The 20,171-nt window shown below is 43.9% G+C and overlaps 1 protein-coding gene across 1 annotated transcript in view; it reads right to left on the reverse strand.

Annotated features, from left to right (window-relative positions):
• Positions 1 to 17,989, reverse strand: part of SELENOI (selenoprotein I) — a 161,542-nt gene extending 143,553 nt beyond the window's left edge. Inside the window, exon 1 of the mRNA XM_029596256.1 lies at positions 17,847 to 17,989. Coding sequence (XP_029452116.1) covers positions 17,847 to 17,903 — 57 coding nt within the window. The 5' untranslated portion in view covers positions 17,904 to 17,989. The remainder of the gene's footprint in view (positions 1 to 17,846) is intronic.
• Positions 17,990 to 20,171: the final 2,182 nt, after the last annotated feature.

The raw sequence follows: 20,171 nt of genomic DNA on the forward strand, positions 1-20,171 counted from the left end.
TACATCAATTGTACTAAGATGAACTCCAAAGAAGTTGGTTTTTAAGCCAGCTTCTGATAGGTGTAGAAGGTAATTAAGCAGTTTTTGTGCGGGGCAGGAGAAAGGATCTAGAGCCATCTGCTCACACCACACGGAAAACGTCCTCCACTTCAGTCCGTAGGACTTTCTAGTAGAAAGCTTTCTAGAAGCGATCAGGACCAGACACATCCTCTGAAAGATCAAGCAGCTACAGAATTAACCTCTGTTCTTATGTTCTCTCAACATCCAGGCTGTGAGCGACAGGGCCTGGAAATTGGGATGATGCAGCCTGTCTTGGTCTTGCGTAATGAGATCTGGGGAAGTCCACAGTCTGATTGGTCTCCAAATGAACTCCCGTAGGAGTGGAAACCAGACCTGTCATGGCCAATGAGGGGCTATGAGAGTCATAGTCCCTCTGACCTCACAAAGCTTCAATAGAGTCTATGCTACTAAAGGAATTGGAAGAGATGCGTACAGAAGAGCCTTGCCCCAGTGACAGGCAAGGGTGTCTAAGGACAGCTTGCCGTCTGACCTGTACATGAAGTATAGCCAAGGCACCTTCCTGTTGCAGGGGGACACAGACACATTTATACCTGTGCTCCCTTAGAGGCGGAATATCCGTTCGCTACTACCAATCCATTACCACTCATGGGTGCCTGAAGGTTTGACTCAGCCTGTCCACTACCACATTCTGTCCTGGCCAGGTATAGGGCCCTGAGCACTATCCCATAGGACAGGGCCCTTGGCCATATCTAGACTGCTTCCTGACACAGGAGGTACAATCCTGTGCATCCCTGCTTGACGACATACCACATGGCTACCTGGTTGTCCGTCTGTGTGTCCAACAAAGTTGTCCTTATCCAATCTCTGAGTGTACCTGATTGCCCGAAGCTCCAGGAAGTTGATTTGATAAGAGTGTTCCAGAGCAGACCAGAGACCCTGGGTACCTAGCCCATCTACATGAGAATACCACCTCAGGCTAGATGCATCCATGGTTAGGACAATTTGAGTAGGGAGACTCCGAAAAGAGATCCCCTGTTCTAGATTGGAAAGTACCTGCCACCAGGACAAAGAGTTCCGGAGAGATGGAGTGACTCAGATGCAATCCTGGAGGCTCCGAGTGGCCTGGCGCCACTGTGACCTCAGGGTCCATTGGGCTCTGCACATGTGTAAATGTGCCAAGGAAGCAACATGGAAGGTTGCAGCCATATGGCCCAGTAGCCTCAACATGTGCCAGACTGACACCTGATGGCTCAGCTGAATGTCTGCCACAATGGTCATTAAGGCCCTCTGGCGAGGCAGAAAAGCCTTGGCCTGAGCCATGTCTAGCAGGGCTCCTATGAAGTCCAATTGAGGTGACAGGCTGAGATGGGACTCTGGGTAGTTGAGAACGAACCCTAGTGACTCCAACACCCAAATGGTCAAGAGCATGGACCTGATGGCCCATCTGAGATGTGCTCTTGACCAGCCAATCGTCCAGATACCGGAAGACATGCATTCCCAGTCTGCAGAGGTGTGCCGCCACCATGGCCAGGCATTTTGTAGAGACCCATGGGGTGGAAGTGAGCCCGAACAGCAACATCCATTACTGGAAGTAACAGATAATCTTCCTGTGATTGGGGAAGATCTCTATATGAGTATATGCATCCTTTAGGACGAAGGAGCATAGCCAGTCTCTTTGGCCACCTTGATCGATCTTGAACTTTTCTTTTTTTTTTTTTTTTAGAAAATTGTTCAAGGCCCTTAGGCCTAGAATGGGACAAAGTCCTCCTGTTCTCTTTGGAATCAGGAAGTGCCTGTAGTAGAATCCCCGCCCTCTTTGCCTTGGTGGTACAGGCTCATCCACTCTGCTGTTAAGAGGGAGGAGGACAGCTCCGCTAGCAATACCTCCTGATATGCTACCAGCCCCCAAAAGGTGAACAGAGGGCAATTTGGTGGGACACCCAATAGATTTAATTGGTACCCTTGGCGGATGAAAGAGAAGCCACTGGTCTGATGTTACACTAGGCCACTAGTTCGCAAAGAACTGCAGCCTGCCCATAACCAGAGGATGAAATGTCCTGGGTACAGGAGACTGGCCTATACTCCCTATGACAGTTAAAATCCCATCCCTGGGAGTTGACTGGGGTGCCAGCTGGGGCTTGGAGGCTCTCTGCTACCTGGAATGGCCACAGAAGCCTTGATGCTGTTGACAGGAGCGAGGGGGTGGAGGATAGTTCTTCCTCTGGAGAAAGAAAGGCTTCCTCTGCCCCATTCTCGCCGACCTTGTAGAAGAGGAGGCTGGGTCCAGAGTGCTGGCGGAAAGTTGCAGGAGGATTTCATGGTGGTCCTGAAGCTGGGCCACAGCATTCCTCATTCTTACTTTGAAGAAATTCTCTCCAGTACACGGCATATCAGCAAGTCATTCCTATACCTCTGGTTGGAAATCCGAGGCCCAAAGCCATGCCATTCTGCAGGCGCCAATTCCTGCTACAGAGACTCTCGATACCGTCTTGAAAGCATTGTAGGTTGCACAGACTTCGTGTTTTCTGCACTCTAGGTCCTTATGCACCAGCAACATGAAGGTGTCTTGCTGTTGAAGCAGCTGCTCAGCCACCATGTACCACCTTCCAGATGTCCCGTGAGCACTGGTTCATGTAGAGCTGGTAAGCAGCAATGCGGGCAATAAGGATGGAACCACCTTCCTCGCAAGAGCATCCATTGCTCTGTGGTCCTTCCCTGGGGTGCCAAGGAATGGGTCCAAGAGCACTTGGCCCTCTTGAGAGTGGATTTGACCACCAACTGGTGAGGCAACTGACACTTATCGAATCCAGCAGGCTTCTGGACAAGGTAGACCCCATCCACCTTCTTATTAATGGAAGACACTGAGGGGATGTTCCCATATCCTCAGCAGCAACTCTAAATATCTTCTATACCGGGACCACCATGATCTCTTTAGGAGGCTCCTTGAACTGGAGAATCTCAAGCATTTTGTGCCTGGCATCCTCTTCAGTTAAAAGCTGAAAACGGGATGGCCACCGCCATCACCCTCACAAACTCTGCAAAGGTCAAGCCCTCAAGCAGGGACTTCCTTCGCTCATCTGGAGGAGAAGAGTCGGATGGGAGGAAAATCAGAACCCTTGGAGGACTCCGTTGGATCATCCCCCAGGTATCATAGGAACCTTCATCCTCAGGGGGATGAGGTCCTAGGTGCTTGGCCTTACTCCAAAGGTGCAGGCACAGGTAGAACTGGATGGGGGACTACAGGAGGTTCCTCCTCAGAAGAACCAGGAACAACCACTATATTGGTAGGGTGAGGCCTCGGGGCCCCATCGGGCACTGATGCTTTCCTGCGAACCAGCATCAGTTATGTAGGACAACATGCAGCACTGGTTCCGGAGCTATCAGTGCCACAGGCCCAATGCCCTGCAAAGCCCAATCCACCGCTAACTGGACTCGACACTCCAGCTCCCATTCAAACACTGCCAATGCCAATACAGATTGGGAGGAAGGAGGGGTGGCCAGATCGTCCACTGACCTGGAGACTGTCACAGACCCACGGTACCGTTAGAGGATGACCCTCCTCACTGAGGGGGTCACTGAGGGGGCATCATGGCAAAAGCCAGTGCATGCCCATACCTGGCTTTGTTTATTGATGGGGGACCAGTGCTGATGCTTCTTTGGCTTCGCACAATGCCAAGGCCGAAGACGAACCCAGAGTCCTTGGCCTGGAGGAGACAGACAGTCAGTGTCCATTGGTGCGGCTCCAAGGTCCATTAATGCTGATGCACTGATGCAGATGACTCAGACTTCCTTGACCCAAAGGGCAGATCCATCATGTCACATCGAAGCAGATGAGCATTCAGGGTCATTTGGGCACACAAGTGGCAACCTCGGACATCATGCGATGCCCTCAGGCAGAAGCCACATATCTATGGGGATTCATAATGAACATGGTCCTCGGGCAGGGCACCAAGGACATTGACAAAACCCAGAAGTGGCCATGATGGAACGAAAGAAGAGAGGCTTTAAACACCAAATGATGGCAGGGGCCATCAATAGCCAGCAGGCACTGCTGCCACAGGGGGAATTGACCGTGAAAGAAGTTTACCGGAATCACCAAAAAGGGATCCTGAGATGGAATGATACTGAAAACTGCAAAAAAAAAAAATGGGGGGAAAAAAAAAAAAAAAAAAAAAAGTTTTCCCACTAGGCCAGGAACAGCCAAAGTGACCTCAATCAGACTGCAAGGCTTACAGCTCTGTGGAAGAGACTGAAGAGGGACCCTGCGTGGACTCATGGTATAGGGCATATTCAATGTGCCTAGTCAAAGTCTTAGAAACTGACATAAGTCTTCCATATCGGGCTCCATCTGATGTCACCCATCTGTGAGGACTACCGTCCTGCTTGTCCTCAGAGAAAAAACAACTCTCTTCATCTGATCTGCAGGACTTGACAAAGTAGAACAAAGGTATTGAAATATAGAAGAATGCAAAATGAACATGTCATTTTTGAAGATTATTTATATAATTTCCAGCTAAAATAAACTCTCTCAGACAAGAGAGCCAAGTCAAACAGTCAGCAGGTAAATAATGTGCCAGTAACTGGAAGCTACAACTGTACCATCCAAAGGCTTGTAAATGAGTCATTATCTAAGCTTCTACTGAATATTCAATATGGTTTTATTTGCTTGTCATGTTCAAAATAAACAGCAGCTAAAAATTAACACCCCACGCTGTTGTGTGCCTCAGTTTTCTGTACTGGCACTCCCTGCGGGCTCAATTTGCACCACAATATCTTCTGTGCAGTGGCATTAGAAGGTGAAAAAAAAAAAGAAAAAACGAACCTGCTGAGAGGAATGGCTAAAATCCAGCCTTTTCACACCTGCAAGATCTTCCTGGCAGCGAAAGAGGTACTGCCATGAAAGGCAGAATTGTGCTGCGCTAGATCCAAGTGAACAAGATGTCTCCGAATCTGGTAAAATGGACATTTGAAAATTGTTTGACACTTGTTTACACCTATAGGGTAATGGCAAAGACATGTAAATGCTATAGAAATGTCCGTAGTAATATCATTCTATTCTATTTAATTCTAATTCTAATTATTCTAATTATTCTAATTAATTATTCTAATTAATTATTATTAATCTAATTAATTATTATTATTATTATATATAATTAATTAATTATTAATCATATAATTAATTAATTAATTAATTATTAATTAATTATTATTATATATAATTAATCTAATTAATTATTCTATTCTAATTATTCTAATTATTCTAATTAATTCTATTCAGCCAGATTCTACCACTTCCACATGTAAAAATGTTATTACTAATGTAAATACCTATACCTAATGTTATTCTCTTTCTTTTCTTCTCTCCTCCCAGTTCTATTACCTTGTTATTTGTAACTGCTTCCTTCTACACAAATAGGTTATTGAATTGTTACTGTACACCCCTGTTATATGTAAACCGGCATGATGTGTTTGCAACATGAATGCCGGTATATAAAAATTTTAAATAAATAAATAAAATAAATAAAATCATTAACCACAGCACTGACGCAGGATCTTTGGAGGAGCTGGCATTCAAATGTCTGTCATGCAGTTCTAGTGTCCACCATGGTGCCTGATAATCTAAGATATAAAGGCGCCAGTATGAAACTGACAAACAGGCATGACGAAAAGAATGCATTTCGCCCAAACAGAACATCTATGACATTTCTATTTCAAATGACAACTTGCTGTCACGCTCATAAAATATGTGGTTCCAAGACTTGCCTTAGTCATCTGCATATGCACAAACCTTCCATGGATATATTTATCCATGGAAGATAAATATATTCCACTTTGAGGAATTCCACATAAAAATGAATTTGAATATCTTTATTTATAGCTGTGCTTCTGTAGCAAATGTCATCCACAATGGCCCTAAAAGCTTTCCAATTTTCATTAAAAAGAATTATGGTCAAGAAGCTGAAGGAAAAAAAAACAGAAGTAGCCACCAACAGGGAGGGTAAAGAAAATTATTCTGTTACAGACCCCTAAAAGTAACCACTTAAGTGAAATCAAATCAGTTATCCAAAATGGAAAATAAGTTAGTTAAAAATTAGTTCTAAAAATTGGGACTGTAATAGCAAATCAGTTTTTTCTCATTGGGTTCTCACCCATGTCACAAGCCATGTGCTCTGCAAGTTTACTGTTGAGGCTGGAACTGGAACAAATGGTTTGACAATAAAGTTCTAGAATTATTGCCAATATAAGGCATATTGGGACCGATGTAATAAGACTCGCAGCAAAACAGGCACGTGTTATGTGCGCAGGTATTAATCACCGCGCGCAGCTGAAGCTGCCACTTCCGTGGGATGTAAAAAAAATAAATAAATAATTATGCAAATAACTTGCGTGCACAAATCCACTTATCTAAGTGTGAGCAAACGGATCTCCCTTGGAAAGTAATTGTAATATTTCAATTAACTGTGCTGCAAAAAACATGGCAAATATTTGCAGGGGCAATAATTCAGAACAATCTTGCCGCTCATCTGTCCACCCAGGGAAGCACCTACCTCGTACGTCGTGAAAAGCTGACCATTCGGAAGCAAAGGTAAGCGCTTAACCAGGCGCTTACCAGGCCACTTGTGCTCTGTTCATGGCAGAAAAATCTGCACAATCGGGCATCCAGAAAGGCACCTAGCATACCTTGCCATTTGGGCGCTCAGCTACTCGCATATCTGTACAATCGGGCACCTAGAAAGGCGCCTAGCTACTACTGCCGCTCGGGCACAACCAAGTAAGCATGTAGCTCAGCACCCGAGCAGCAGTGGTAGCTGAGCGCCTTTCTGGGCGCCTGATGGCATACATTCATGACCCAGTAAAGCGCCTAGCCTTTCTGGGCACTTAGCTACCGTTGCCGCTCCGGCGCTGAGCTAGGTGCTTACTTGGTTTGTGAATCTATGCAATCCAATGGCCAGAAGAGCGCCTAGCTAAGCTGGTCACTCTGACTCCGAGATAGGTGCTCAGCTAGATGGTTTTCAGGATGCTCGGATGCCAACATAACCCCCAACCCCCCCCCCCCCCGAGTCGGCACTGACACTTTACTTGTGCCCTGACCATGGCGGTAAAAAAAAAAAAACAAAACAAAAAAAAACCACACCTGCATTAAAAAAAACCATTCACACTAGCACAGCTCCCTGCATTGCCTATGATTAGCTAATCACCTCTTTTGCATGCCGTTAGCATGCATTCACGCAGGAAAACACACGAGTCTGTGAGCACGTTCGTACACGCTTTTTTCCCCACACACAAAACCATCCCCGTGTAGGGATTTGCGCAGGAAAACGTGTGTAAAAGCATGCATACATGTTTTTACACCTGAATTTAATCCGCTTTGAAGCGGCTGAAAAAGCAGAATTTAAATTTAATAAAATAAAACAAACAGTTGTCAGCACCTCACTGTACAGTTCCAAGCCTCACATGCATTTTCTAGACCAAGTATTCCTCCCACAGCGTATTTATCATTGTTCTCTGGGGTTGCAAATGCAACTGGAAAGTTATCATCCCTTTAACTCTTACCATGTATACCAATTACAGGCCACAAGCGTTCCAACACAATATCATCTTCTGATTACATTTTCTTGTTAATAAAGTCAGTTTTGTTTCCCTGTGTATAATTTGTCATGCTTTTTAAAGAATGGTGCCACCCCCTTTAAAAGACCTTTGTTGTAACGTTTTTATATCCCTGTATTTAGTGTCCATCTGTGTATTCACAGACAGTGCTTCCCCAAACAGGTAAAAATGTCAGTGCCCATGGGTGGCCCAAACAGCCCATCGCTACAGTGTGACTGATATCTGAACACTAAAACTGAAGGTTTTACTAAAATCAGAACTAAAGATGAAACATGGAAACAAAACATATGGGGTAACTGGAGAAATACTGACTCAACAAAAACAAGACACTTTGCTACATATCAACTAGACAATGGGTGTTACCAGTGGTTTAAACTTTTAGACCATACATAATACGCAAACTCCCAGAAGCCAAAAAATGTAACTCCATAGGTATCTTATAAAATATGTTGAACTTAATCACAGCTCAACGCTATAGCAAAAAAGGATAACCATTTACCCACATCTAATAGTAAAGTCCAGGTTTAATACAAAGCAAAAAAAAAAAAAATTATTAACAAAGTGTTATCAGTTCATATACATAAAAAAATCCAACTGGTAACTATCATGTATCAAAGGGTCCAAAACAAAACAAAGCACCAGAGGTTAATGACCCTGCCAGGGCCAATGTTTTGGCACACAGTGCCTGCTCAGAGGGCCTCAGCTTCAGAAACACCACCTCCAGGGGGCTGAAGTACTTCCTCCACATCTAAGTTCACAAACCCTTTTGTACTCTGAAACATGCCGGCTCCTGTTTGGATTTTTTGTATATGAACTGATAACGCTTGTTGATTTTTTTTTTGTTTTCCACACTTTGAATTAAAGTTGGACTTTAGAATTAGATGAGGGTACATGGTGATACTTTCCTCAGCAGTCATATTTTATACGATACTTATCTATGAAGTTACATTTTTTGGCTTCCAGGCATGTGTGTTTTGTGCATGATTAAAAAGTTTAAGCTATCAGTGTTGCCCACTGTTTTGTTCAGAGTGTGAACACGGACTGGTAGGGGCTTCCCAGCTGCTGTGGTCTGGAATACCCGGTCACGTTTTGGGACTGCAACATGTTTTTGTCCTTTCCTCATCTTCCTCCAACACCGGTCGTCAGATCGGACTGCGCAAACCTTTCACAGCTTAACAGATCCGTTTATACCACACAAACATGAGAAAAGTCTCCAGCTGAAATCAAGATGAGGATGTGAGAGAGAGTGAGAGATATTTATAAAAACGTTTCCTCCCTTTCACTGCCTTTGGGAGAAATCAGATATTCTGCAGCTATCCACATAGGATTCAAGGATGATACTGTGTCAAAAGAACCGCTACAACGTGCAACCTCAAGGGACAAAGAACATGCTGGGATGTATTGTAAACTTTCTCCCAAGGCACTGTACAGTATTATTGTACATGCACCAACAAGTGCACTACTGTTGTGAAAACACTTTAAAGAAGTTGTAGCAAAAAAAAAAGTTGCAATCAGTATTTGTATTTCAATTACCAAATAAATCATTAAGCGCTCAATTCTCAAAAAAAATAAAAAATCCTTGTTCTTGATGGGTAACTTCCTTTGCCATGGTGTTCTAAATACAGATAACAAGATATGCATGCAGTTGGTGGCCTCTCTTGCTTTTCCTGAGTGCATGCTGAATACAAAGGCAACAATGTGAGCAAAGCAAGTGCTTCCAGCAGCAAAACATGCATATGGTGATACTCAATTAGAAATGGTACCAACCCCATGCATTAAATGTACTATAAAGCACTAATTTTAGATGTGGACGTGTTTTACTGCACATATTTTGGTTTTGTTGTTTTAAACATCAGGTCAACAGAACCAAAAGGCTTATGAAATAGTGTTCAGTGTCTAAGTATGTATGTGCCTCCCCTTATTACTTAGCAATGGCTAGACCAAGGTACATCAAATTTATGTGAAATGCTTGGGGAGGGTTGTGGCGAGGCGGCAGCAAGGGGGCATCGGACTTTCCTACCCTTGGAAGTTGGTGAAATGATCTGTGGGGGGGGGGTAGATGGCAACGTTGGCACTTTTGCCATGGAAAATGGAGGGGGCGGGGAGGTGCACCAAGGAGCTCTCTGCTCCAACGGCAGGGGAGAAGAAAAAACTGATACTTCACGCATATCCAGCATAGCTCTCTGCTTCAACGGCAGGGGAAAAGAAAAACTGATACTTCACGCATATCCAGCATAGCTTCAACGGCAGGGGAGAAGAAAAAAGGATTCAAACTCACAAAGCGGGGAGTAGCTGGCTTGTTACGGCGGTTACTACCCCAAACCAAATGTGCCTGATACTTCACTTTCCATGCATATCCAGCATAGCTCTCTGCTTCAACGGCAGGGGAGAAGACTGATACTTCACACATATCCAGCATAGCTCTCTGCTTCAACAGCAGGGGAGAAGAAAAACAACCAATAAGGGCTGTATAACATAGTCTGGGTTAAAACAAATAAGCATGGGTGTAGCTTGCTTATTGCGGCGGTTACTACCCCTAACTAATCAAGCTAGATATTTCACTTGGATGCAGCTCCATCACTGCTCTCTACATTAATGGTGGGGGAGGAAGGGAAATAGAAACAAGAGCTAAAAGAAACAGATAAGTATGAGAGAAAAAATGTGTGAAGCTTGCTGGGCAGACTGGATGGGCCATTTGGTCTTCTTCTGCCGTCATTTCTATGTTTCTATGATATGTATGTAGAATGTCATACCTACTACTGATTTAATTTAACAGCTCTCTTCACAAATATCCTGGACCCCAACAACATTCACTAAGGGTCTCTAATCCACTCACCACCAAACCCTCTGCAGATTTAATTACTGCTGTATCAGACACCCTTCCCCATCTGGATACAGATAACTCCTGCTTTCCACCTTGCCATCACATTTGAACAAGGGAGCAGTATTATCTCAAACACTCATATACATCATCGCTGCACAATTCTTATTTAGTTAAAGAACATTATGACATGGAAAGAATCAATCAGAATCTATGAAAAACAAATCAACATGACAAGGTATCGGGAGAGTATATGAGGGTAAGGGTAGGGGAAAACAAGGTGAAAGACAGGAGAAGTGTAGGGAGACAGGAAGTGGCAGCAAAGGAAGTTTTGATATTTTTTATCCCGTAAGGAGCCAAATAACTTTGCCCTGGAAAAGTTTCACACATTAAGAAAGGTGGAAAGAAGGCAAAACGATTACCGGCATGGTTAAAAGGGGAGGTGAAAGAAGCTATTTTAGCCAAAAGATCTTCATTCAAAAATTGGAAGACGGATCCAACAGAAGAAAATAGGAATAAAGCATAAACATTGGCAAGTTAAATGTAAGACATTGATAAGACAGGCTAAGAGAGAATTTGAAAGAAGTTGGCTGTAGAGGCAAAAACTCACAGTAAAAACGTTTTTAAATATATCCGAAGCAGAAAGCCTGTGAGGGAGTCAGTTGGACCGTTAGATGATCGAGGGTGTTAAAGGGGCACTTAGAGAAGATAAGGCCATCGCGGAAAGATTAAATGATTTCTTTGCTTCGGTGTTTACTGAAGAGGATGTTGGGGAGGTACCCGTAATGGAGAAGGTTTTCATGGGTAATGATTCAGATGGACAATCAAATCACGGTGAACCTAGAAGATGTGGTAGGCCTGATTGACAAACTGAAGAGTGGTAAATCACCTGGACCGGATGGTATACACCCCAGAGTTCTGAAGGAACTAAAAAATGAAATTTCAGACCTATTAGTAAAAATTTGTAACTTATCATTAAAATCATCCATTGTACCTGAAGACTGGAGGACAGCAAATGTAACCCCAATATTTAAAAAGGGCTCCAGGGGCGATCCAGGAAATTACAGACCGGTTTAGCCTGACTTCAGTGCCAGGAAAAATAGTGGAAAGTGTTCTAAACATCAAAATCACAGAACATATAGAAAGACATGGTTTAATGGAACAAAGTCAGCATGGCTTTACTCAGGGCAAGTCTTGCCTCACAAATCTGCTTCACTTTTTTGAAGGAGTTAATAAACATGTGGATAAAGGTGAACCGGTAGATATAGTATACTTGGATTTTCAGAAGGCGTTTGACAAAGTTCCTCATGAGAGGCTTCTAGGAAAAGTAAAAAGTCATGGGATAGGTGGCGAAGTCCTTTCGTGGATTGCAAACTGGCTAAAAGACAGAAAACAGAGTAGGATTAAATGGGCAATTTTCTCAGTGGAAGGGAGTGGACAGTGGAGTGCCTCAGGGATCTGTATTGGGACCCTTACTGTTCAATATATTTATAAATGATCTGGAAAGAAATACGACGAGTGAGATAATCAAATTTGCAGATGACACAAAATTGTTCAGAGTAGTTAAATCACAAGCAGATTGTGATAAATTGCAGGATGACCTTGTGAGACTGGAAAATTGGGGCATCTAAATGGCAGATGAAATTTAATGTGGATAAGTGCAAGGTGATGCATATAGGGAAAAATAACCCATGCTATAATTACACAATGTTGGGTTCCATATTAGGTGCTACAACCCAAGAAAGATCTAGGTGTCATAGTGGATAACACATTGAAATCGTTGGTGCAGTGTGCTGCGGCAGTCAAAAAAGCAAACAGAATGTTGGGAATTATTAGAAAAGGAATGGTGAATAAAACGGAAAATGTCATAATGCCTCTGTATCGCTCCATGGTGAGACCGCACCTTGAATACTGTGTACAATTCTGGTCGCCGCATCTCAAAAAAGATATAATTGCGATGGAGAAGGTACAGAGAAGGGCTACCAAAATGATAAGGGGAATGGAAACAACTCCCCTATGAGGAAAGACTAAAGAGGTTAGGACTTTCAGCTTGGAGAAGAGACGACTGAGGGGGGGGATATGATAGAAGTGTTTAAAATCATGAGAGGGTCTAGAACGGGTAGATGTGAATCGGTTATTTACTCTTTCGGATAGTAGAAAGACTAGGGGGCACTTCATGAAGTTAGCATGGGGCACATTTAAAACTAATCGGAGAAAGTTCTTTTTTACTCAACGCACAATTAAACTCTGGAATTTGTTGCCAGAGAATGTGGTTAGTGCAGTTAGTATAGCTGTGTTTAAAAAAGGATTGGATAAGTTCTTGGAGGAGAAGTCCATTACCTGCTATTAAGTTCACTTAGAGAATAGCCACTGCCATTAGCAATGGTAAAATGGAATAGACTTAGTTTTTGGGTACTTGCCAGGTTCTTATGGCCTGGATTGGCTACTGTTGGAAACAGGATGCTGGGCTTGATGGACCCTTGGTCTGACCCAGTATGGCATGTTCTTATGTTCTTACTTCCTTCATAGCCATATTCAGAAGGTGGGGTGAAAGTGTGAACAGAGTCCCTTATACATGCCACCATGAGATTTGTAGGGCCTCCAATGAAAATTCCCCCCACCTCCACCAAGGCAGCCCTAAATTGTTTCTCAACATGACCCAAAAAAAAAAAAAAAGCACTCCATCTGTTTATTACCCATTTATGCATTTTCAATTTTGAAGACCCTAGCCCTAAAAGGGAACCTCTCTGGTATTTCAGAGATTAGTGTTTGTTTTTTGTTTAAGGTGCCTCCAACTGGGCAACAGCCACAATGCTGAATCTATGTAAAATAGATGCAGCTCTGCTGATCCTGATCAGCACCTCAGCAGGCATTACGCTGGTACATGCAAAATATGAGTAGAGCATGAAAAGCTAACAAGTTGGCTCTAAAAATGTTTTTTTAAAGTATGGTCATAAGAAGGCACACCTATTAAAAATGTAAAAATATACTTTAAAAAGTATTATGACATAAAAGAAAGATTAGGAATAAGACGAAATGAGGAAGCTACAGAACCAAGAAACACGTAAATTGATACTTTGAAAGAAGAGTGGAGAGAGTGCACAACTGCCAAAGGCATTCTTTACAGACGCACCTATTTTCCCCTAGCCTGCAGAACTTAAGGTGTGTAACTTTCTGTTCACAGAACATTTGCATACCTGAAAGGACTTGAATGGGTAAATGTGATTCGGTTATTTACTCCTTCGGATAATACAAGGACCAGGGGGCACGCCATGATGTTAGCAAGTAGCTCATTTAAAACAAAATTGGAGAAAATTATTTTTCACTTAATGCATAATTAAGCTCTGGAATTCATTGGCAGAGGATGTAGTTACAGCAGTCCATAAACTGCTATTAATCAATAAGGATTAGTAGATTCTGATCTATTCATTTAATATTTTGGGTACTTGCGACTTCGATTGGCCACTGTTGGACACAGGATACTGGGCTTGATGGACCCTTGGTCTGACCCCGTATGCCATATCTTATGTACACAAGTTTCACAGCATTGGGAAAATGGGCACATAAATTAAGAATGTCTATTTGTACATCCAAAAACAAAATCACCTGGGACAAAAGTACATGGCAAGAGCATACCCCTCACCCCATACAGCCCTTTCACTCACTTTATCCACTCCCACCCCAAGATGCAGCCCTCTCGCACTTCCCTTTTCTCTCCCACCCCTGCCACAGCCCCCGTGCCTCTCCTCTTATTCCTAGCTTTCCTAGGCCCTAAATGGTGTGAAGACACTGTCACTACATTCTCCTCCTCTTCCTTCTGGATCTGAAGTTTTTACTCCAGAGAGTTTCCTTCAGGCTCATTCGTGCCTGGAGACCAACCATCCCACTGGCTTGTGCTGCCCAAGTCTCCTCTCTTTTCCGAATTTGCCATCCATGTTTTTGTTTAACTTAGATGCACAACTTTATGTTACCAAGTTAGTTAAGTGCATAAGTTTACCCACTACCAAGGAAGCTCACAGAAGTAGCCTAGTGGTCAGAGCAATGGGCTGAGAGCCAGGGTTCAAATCCCACGCTCCCCCCCCCTACACACGCACACACAGCTTATGATCTTGAACAATTTTATCTTCCATTGCCTCAGATACCCTCTAAGAGCAGAGTAAAAAAACAAAAAAAAACCAAAAAAAAAAAAAGCTATATTTTTAACTCACATTCTTTATTCAAACTTAAAAACTGAGTTAACTCCCTTCAGTTTTAAAAAAGCATGCCAAGTCTAAAATGGTACCTAGCTAAATCATTTTTATGAAAACTTGTGTGCGCACAAATAGCGTCTTCTGAGCAAAATGCCTGGATTTATGCCCAGAAAACATAATTTGTTCACAAATCTGCAATTAAACTGTTTGCACACATGGGCACGCTTCCATTTAAATCCCATGGTAATGATGGCATTAGCTATCACTCCCCGATGCAGAGAGATGCATAGGCTTACTGCTGGATATTTATCTCCTGGTCAAAGCTGGAGAAAAGTTACTACTTCGGCTAATGTTAGTCTATGGGGCTGAACCCGAAATTTGTGGTGCAGGGAGTCCTGTACGCTAAGTTAATGTGCACAAAATCTCTTCCTGCAACAAGAATAAAGTCTGCGCACACAGCCCAGCACATCTTATTACAAGTGGGCCCTGTGACTCGCTGGGGAAGCAACTTATTGTATCTGAATATCGACAGTAAGCTGCCTTGAATATCATTTGAAAAAACAGGTTAAAAATCCAAAGTTATTAAAAATATATAAGCTGAAAAATGACAGATGAAAATTAGCAAGGACAAAAGAACTCACATAAAGTATGTCCTAACTTCTAGACAGTACTGCTGTTATAAGGGCAGCACATGGGCTTTCTCTGTTAGCAAGTCTCGCTTACATTCTCCCATCCAAAATTAAGGCAAAAAGAAAAGCAACTAATTCAGTATCTGAACACAAAGCATGTCCTCCCTCGGCAGTCCTCTCCTGTCATTTGCTAAATCAGGGAAAATTAATGGAGACCCTACCAAAAGATCAGACAAAGCAGCAGCTTAAATCCACCTGTTCCAAGATCTGAGCTAAACAGTATTTTTACCAAAAAGCAATTGAGTCAAACAAATCAGATTGATTCTTTGACTGGTGAACAAAGTACTAGATCTGGGACATGAACGGTGTGGTTCACTTTGACTTCAGCTAAGCTTTTGGACACTGTCCACTATTGAAGGATCATAAGTAAACAGAGTAGTCTGCTGGTGGCCACCAAGGTGGTTGACTGAAAGAACAGAGGGACCGATGCAATAAAATTTTCAGAAAGCGGGAGCTGACTTTTCTGCACCCGCTTTCTTAGCGCACGCATGGTGCCTGCAAGGGGGGGGGGTGCCATGCGATAAACAAATTAGGGGGTCGTGCTAGCTAACGCTAGACGACCGGTAACCCTGCGGTTACCGGCCGTCTGCCGATTATGAACACCAATGCCGATAAACTCGGCGTTGGTTTTCATTACTGCAGCCGGCCGGTTATGAAAACTGATGCCAAGCATATCGGCGTCAGTCTTCAAAGTGGCTGGCAGAGATTTTTTTTTAAAGTACAGAAAAGCAGTTTTTCTGCTTTCTGTACTTGTTTTCAGTGCGCTCAGATATTAACACCTGCTCCAGGCAGGCATTAATATCTGAGCGATAAATGTGCGTCTAAGACGCATATTGATTTTTTTGCATTTGGAGGGAATGAGTAATAGCCTCATTCACGTGCATTTGCATGTGATGAGCGCTAACTCATTCACTCTGCGTTGGACAAGCGTTAAATAGGCGCCAATCCCCCTATTGCATTAGGGGGCGTGGATTAGCACCTATTTAAGCTGCGTAGGACAGCAGGTTAAACAGGCTCGGCTGTATTGCATCGGCCCCAGTGTGATGGAAATGGAGTTCACTGATGAGTTCATTGTTGCTGTACCTCATGAATCTGTCCTGTGGTCAGTTATGTTCAATATCTTTGTGAGCAATAATGCAAAGGGGTTAGAAATAAGTTTGTCTTTTTGCAGATAACAGTATGATCTGCAACAGAGCATAGACAAAATGAATGGTCATTCGATTAGCAAATAAGATTCAATGCAAAAAAATGCAGTCTCGTATGTTTGGGGTACAGAAATTCAAGAAAGCTGAACAAGAAAGGGCTGAGAGATACTGTTGTCAAACAATCAGGAGAGAATTTGAGTGATCATATATGAACATTTTAAAGTAGTGAAACAACACAACACCATAGTAACTAGAGCCAGTACAATTGTAGAGTACACAGGGAGAGGCATAATCAGAAGGGAAGTGATAAAATGCCTCTATAGGGGTCTATGGTGAGATCTCATCTACAGACCTAGAACTCAGGATGATAATTCCAGAATTTGCAAATCCCCAGGTCTCTAATTGTCTGTATGTTCTAGCACTGTCAAGGTTCTAGGCATCAAACTGAGAAATATGAAAAAAAAACCAAGAAAAAACCTCCTCACTAACTGAAGCAACATTTGCTTCCCATGCGTGCTCAGTTTAGTACTATAAAATCATCTGTTTCCGAGTAAGATGTCCTGCAACTCTTCACATAAAACGAGACACTAATGATGGCAGAGGGGCACATCTTGACCTTTAATTCCCGCACTGCTAGGTAGGAATTGAGTGTATGAATTGAAGTCTTTTTAACCAGGTCAGTCTACTAGAAGCCATAACACTCATACAGGCTGCCCGAATTTTTCTATTCCCGTACGGTGTTTTATTACAGAAGTTAAGGGTGAAGGAGAAGTACAATGTTCCACTACTGCCAAGGCCAGATGTGAGCGTAAACTTTCTCCAGTGATGTGGGGCTATAAAATGTTACCATGGCATTAATTTTGTCTGTTGGAATATTTCCATCACTTCCACTAACCTATCAGGATTTCTCTTTTTAGAGCAGAGCTTTCCAAATATACTAAGATGGTACGGAATCACAGACATATAAGCTCTCCCCTGATCACCTCCCATTAATCAGACATTCTCGCCAGGCTGCGCCACCTCAGGACAGCAAGAACCCGCCCCAAACCTGATTCACCCCAACACCGCAAAAGAAATGCAGCACTTGCACGCAGAACGCACCAATGTCCTTCTGAGCACTCATCGGAGCCCGGGCACACAAGCTGAGTCTCTCGCCTACACATCCGTGCGGAGACAGCCCAGCCCTGCCCGCAATGCACCGCCCGGTACTTACCGGGGACACCGAGGAGCCCGCCCTCGTGCCACAGCAATGCTGGAGAGCGCGCTTGCCTGATCCTTCAGCGCCCCCCAGGATAGCCGGGGCCCTGCCTATACAGCAGCCACGCCCGGCACCGGCTCCCTCCTGCAATGAATGAGTCCTGTTCCTCCTCACCTTGTACTTGTCGAAGCCGGCCAGCTGCTCCGGCGTCACGTAGCTGCAACACGCCATGCCGTCTGTGGAGAGAGGGAGACAGCGCGAGACCCCCGCACACAGCACCGCGCGCCCCCGACCTTCCGTCACCAGCAACCCCCCCACCCGACCCCAGGTCCCAGGACACGGCAGCAGCCACCACTACTATCGGAGCAACCAGCCAATGTGTAGCTGTCGTCCGCTTCCCACACAAGTACGTACTAACAGCGCGATCGGCGGCTCCAATCACCGGGACGAATAACGTCAACACGTCCTCATCCGCCCCTTCTACTTGCCTTTCTCCAATCCCGTAAGTTAATGGCGCGCGCGCGTGGCCGGGTCCCTGACGGATTTCATTGTGCGCGTGCGCATAGAGGTGCTCGTGCGGAAAGGGTCGGGGTGTATTGCATGTGACAGTAGCCTGCCAATTCTAGGATACACGTTTCTAATGACGGTTTCATAGTTTTATACTGCCCCCGGCTTCTTTTATCGCCCACCAGGACCTGTACTAATGTAGACCTGGATGGGAATGCCTGCGCTTCCACTACTTAGCGGTTACTGCTGCTGCCACTGTACTACTCCATCCCTCCCCGCTCCCAGTAGGAAAACACAGAGCAGTGCTGTTGGTTCCTATAGCCCGCCATCTAGCTCCCTGGTGCACGGCACAGCATGGTCAGATAGCCAATGAGAGGAGAGGAGGCACGCTGGGCGTATGTATGACACACAATTCAGAGGGCATCAGAGAAAGAAACTTGTGATGTAAGCATACTGACCTAAGTTATTGTTTATTTAGAGGCAGTTAGGAACTGTCAGTGAGAGTCAGGGACAAATCATAGCAGAGGTTTCTGCACAACGTTGCAAAACCCAGGCTGGGTGGAAACACCCTGGAGAAGAGGCTGAGAGAGCCAGCCAGTAACAGGAGGAGCATCTATATTCAGGAGAGGGCAGATTGTTTCTACTCTTGCCAGAACATTAGCACAGCTGAATCTGTGTTGTGGAGTAACCACTACCAGCTCTACCAAGCCAGCATCTCTAGGACTGTGAGAGATGCAGTACTAAGAAACCGAAATACCCTGTTTATGGGGAAACAGAACCAAGACTACACTGCTGTGTTCCTCTTTATCCTGACTTGTGGGTACAAAATAAAGTTGTTGGATCCTTCCTGTGTGAACCTATTTTGTTGCATACCACCACGGAACCTACTCCCTCAGGGGCAATAAGAGTAAAATGTTTTTCAAAGTGGGAGATGGCTGGCTACCCTGCCTAGCAGATTGTTAGATACATAGGGACCATAGTTTGTAGTTTTGATTTTATCTTTTCAGGAATTTATCAGTGTTTATTACAGCAAGAACAAAGATGAGAGATTATCAGGATTAAAAATAACTAATTTTTACTATTGAATACCAGACTTTTGGTGGATAGAAGCTAGGACAGTTAAATAATGTATATAAGACAACCATTATGCATCTATGCCAGATATGCCAACTTCACAACTACTTAGAGAAACATAACTTTGATACCATGATATACTCATTGATAATAAACTGCAGACTATTGCAACTCCTTATTTAGTGACATCACTCAATATGATCTCAAATGTCTCCAGCTTCTGCAGAACAGAGCAGCTGATTTTCTGTAGAGGCCAAATCCATCCACCACATAAAATCAGTCTTGAATCAGTTACATTGATTCTTGGTTGCAAGTAGGGTAAAATTTAAAATGTTTTGCTCATCTTTTGTAACGTGTCTCCAACCGCAGTGGCCAGCTCTCAGTACATCTTTGTCCCAATCCTGGCCTGTTGTCTTGTACTCCCCTACAGCCTTCTATCATGGCCTCTGGCATCCTGGATCTGCCGTGCCTTCTGCAACTGACTAGGGACATGCCCAGGAAGTATCGAGCTTTAGAGGGCTTGAAGACAGGAAGGTCTGTGGTGCAGCACTGTTCACTTCACACTTGCCTGAGCAACAGGTCCTGTTACCTCTGAAGTAGAATATTCATGGCCTCCCATTCCTGTTTCTGTTTTGACCTGGACTATTCTGACCTCAATCTTTTCACCACCTATCCTGATCTTGGCTTGGTAGTCCTCTCTGCGAATTAACTCTTCCTGCCCCTACCCTTGCCTGCCTGACTACCTTGCTTCCTTGGTTCTCCCCCCAAAGTCAGCTGCCACATGTTGGATCCAGAACTGTTCACAGATCAGGCAGTGCAAATCCAGCAGTGTAGGACACAGCTATAGTTTGAAACTTTATTATGCAGGAAGGAAAAGACAGGTTCCGCAGAGAGGGAGCTGTAATAAGTACAGTTCTG

This window comes from Rhinatrema bivittatum, chromosome 3 (genome assembly GCF_901001135.1).
Source record: "Rhinatrema bivittatum chromosome 3, aRhiBiv1.1, whole genome shotgun sequence".
Classification (NCBI taxonomy): domain Eukaryota; kingdom Metazoa; phylum Chordata; class Amphibia; order Gymnophiona; family Rhinatrematidae; genus Rhinatrema; species Rhinatrema bivittatum.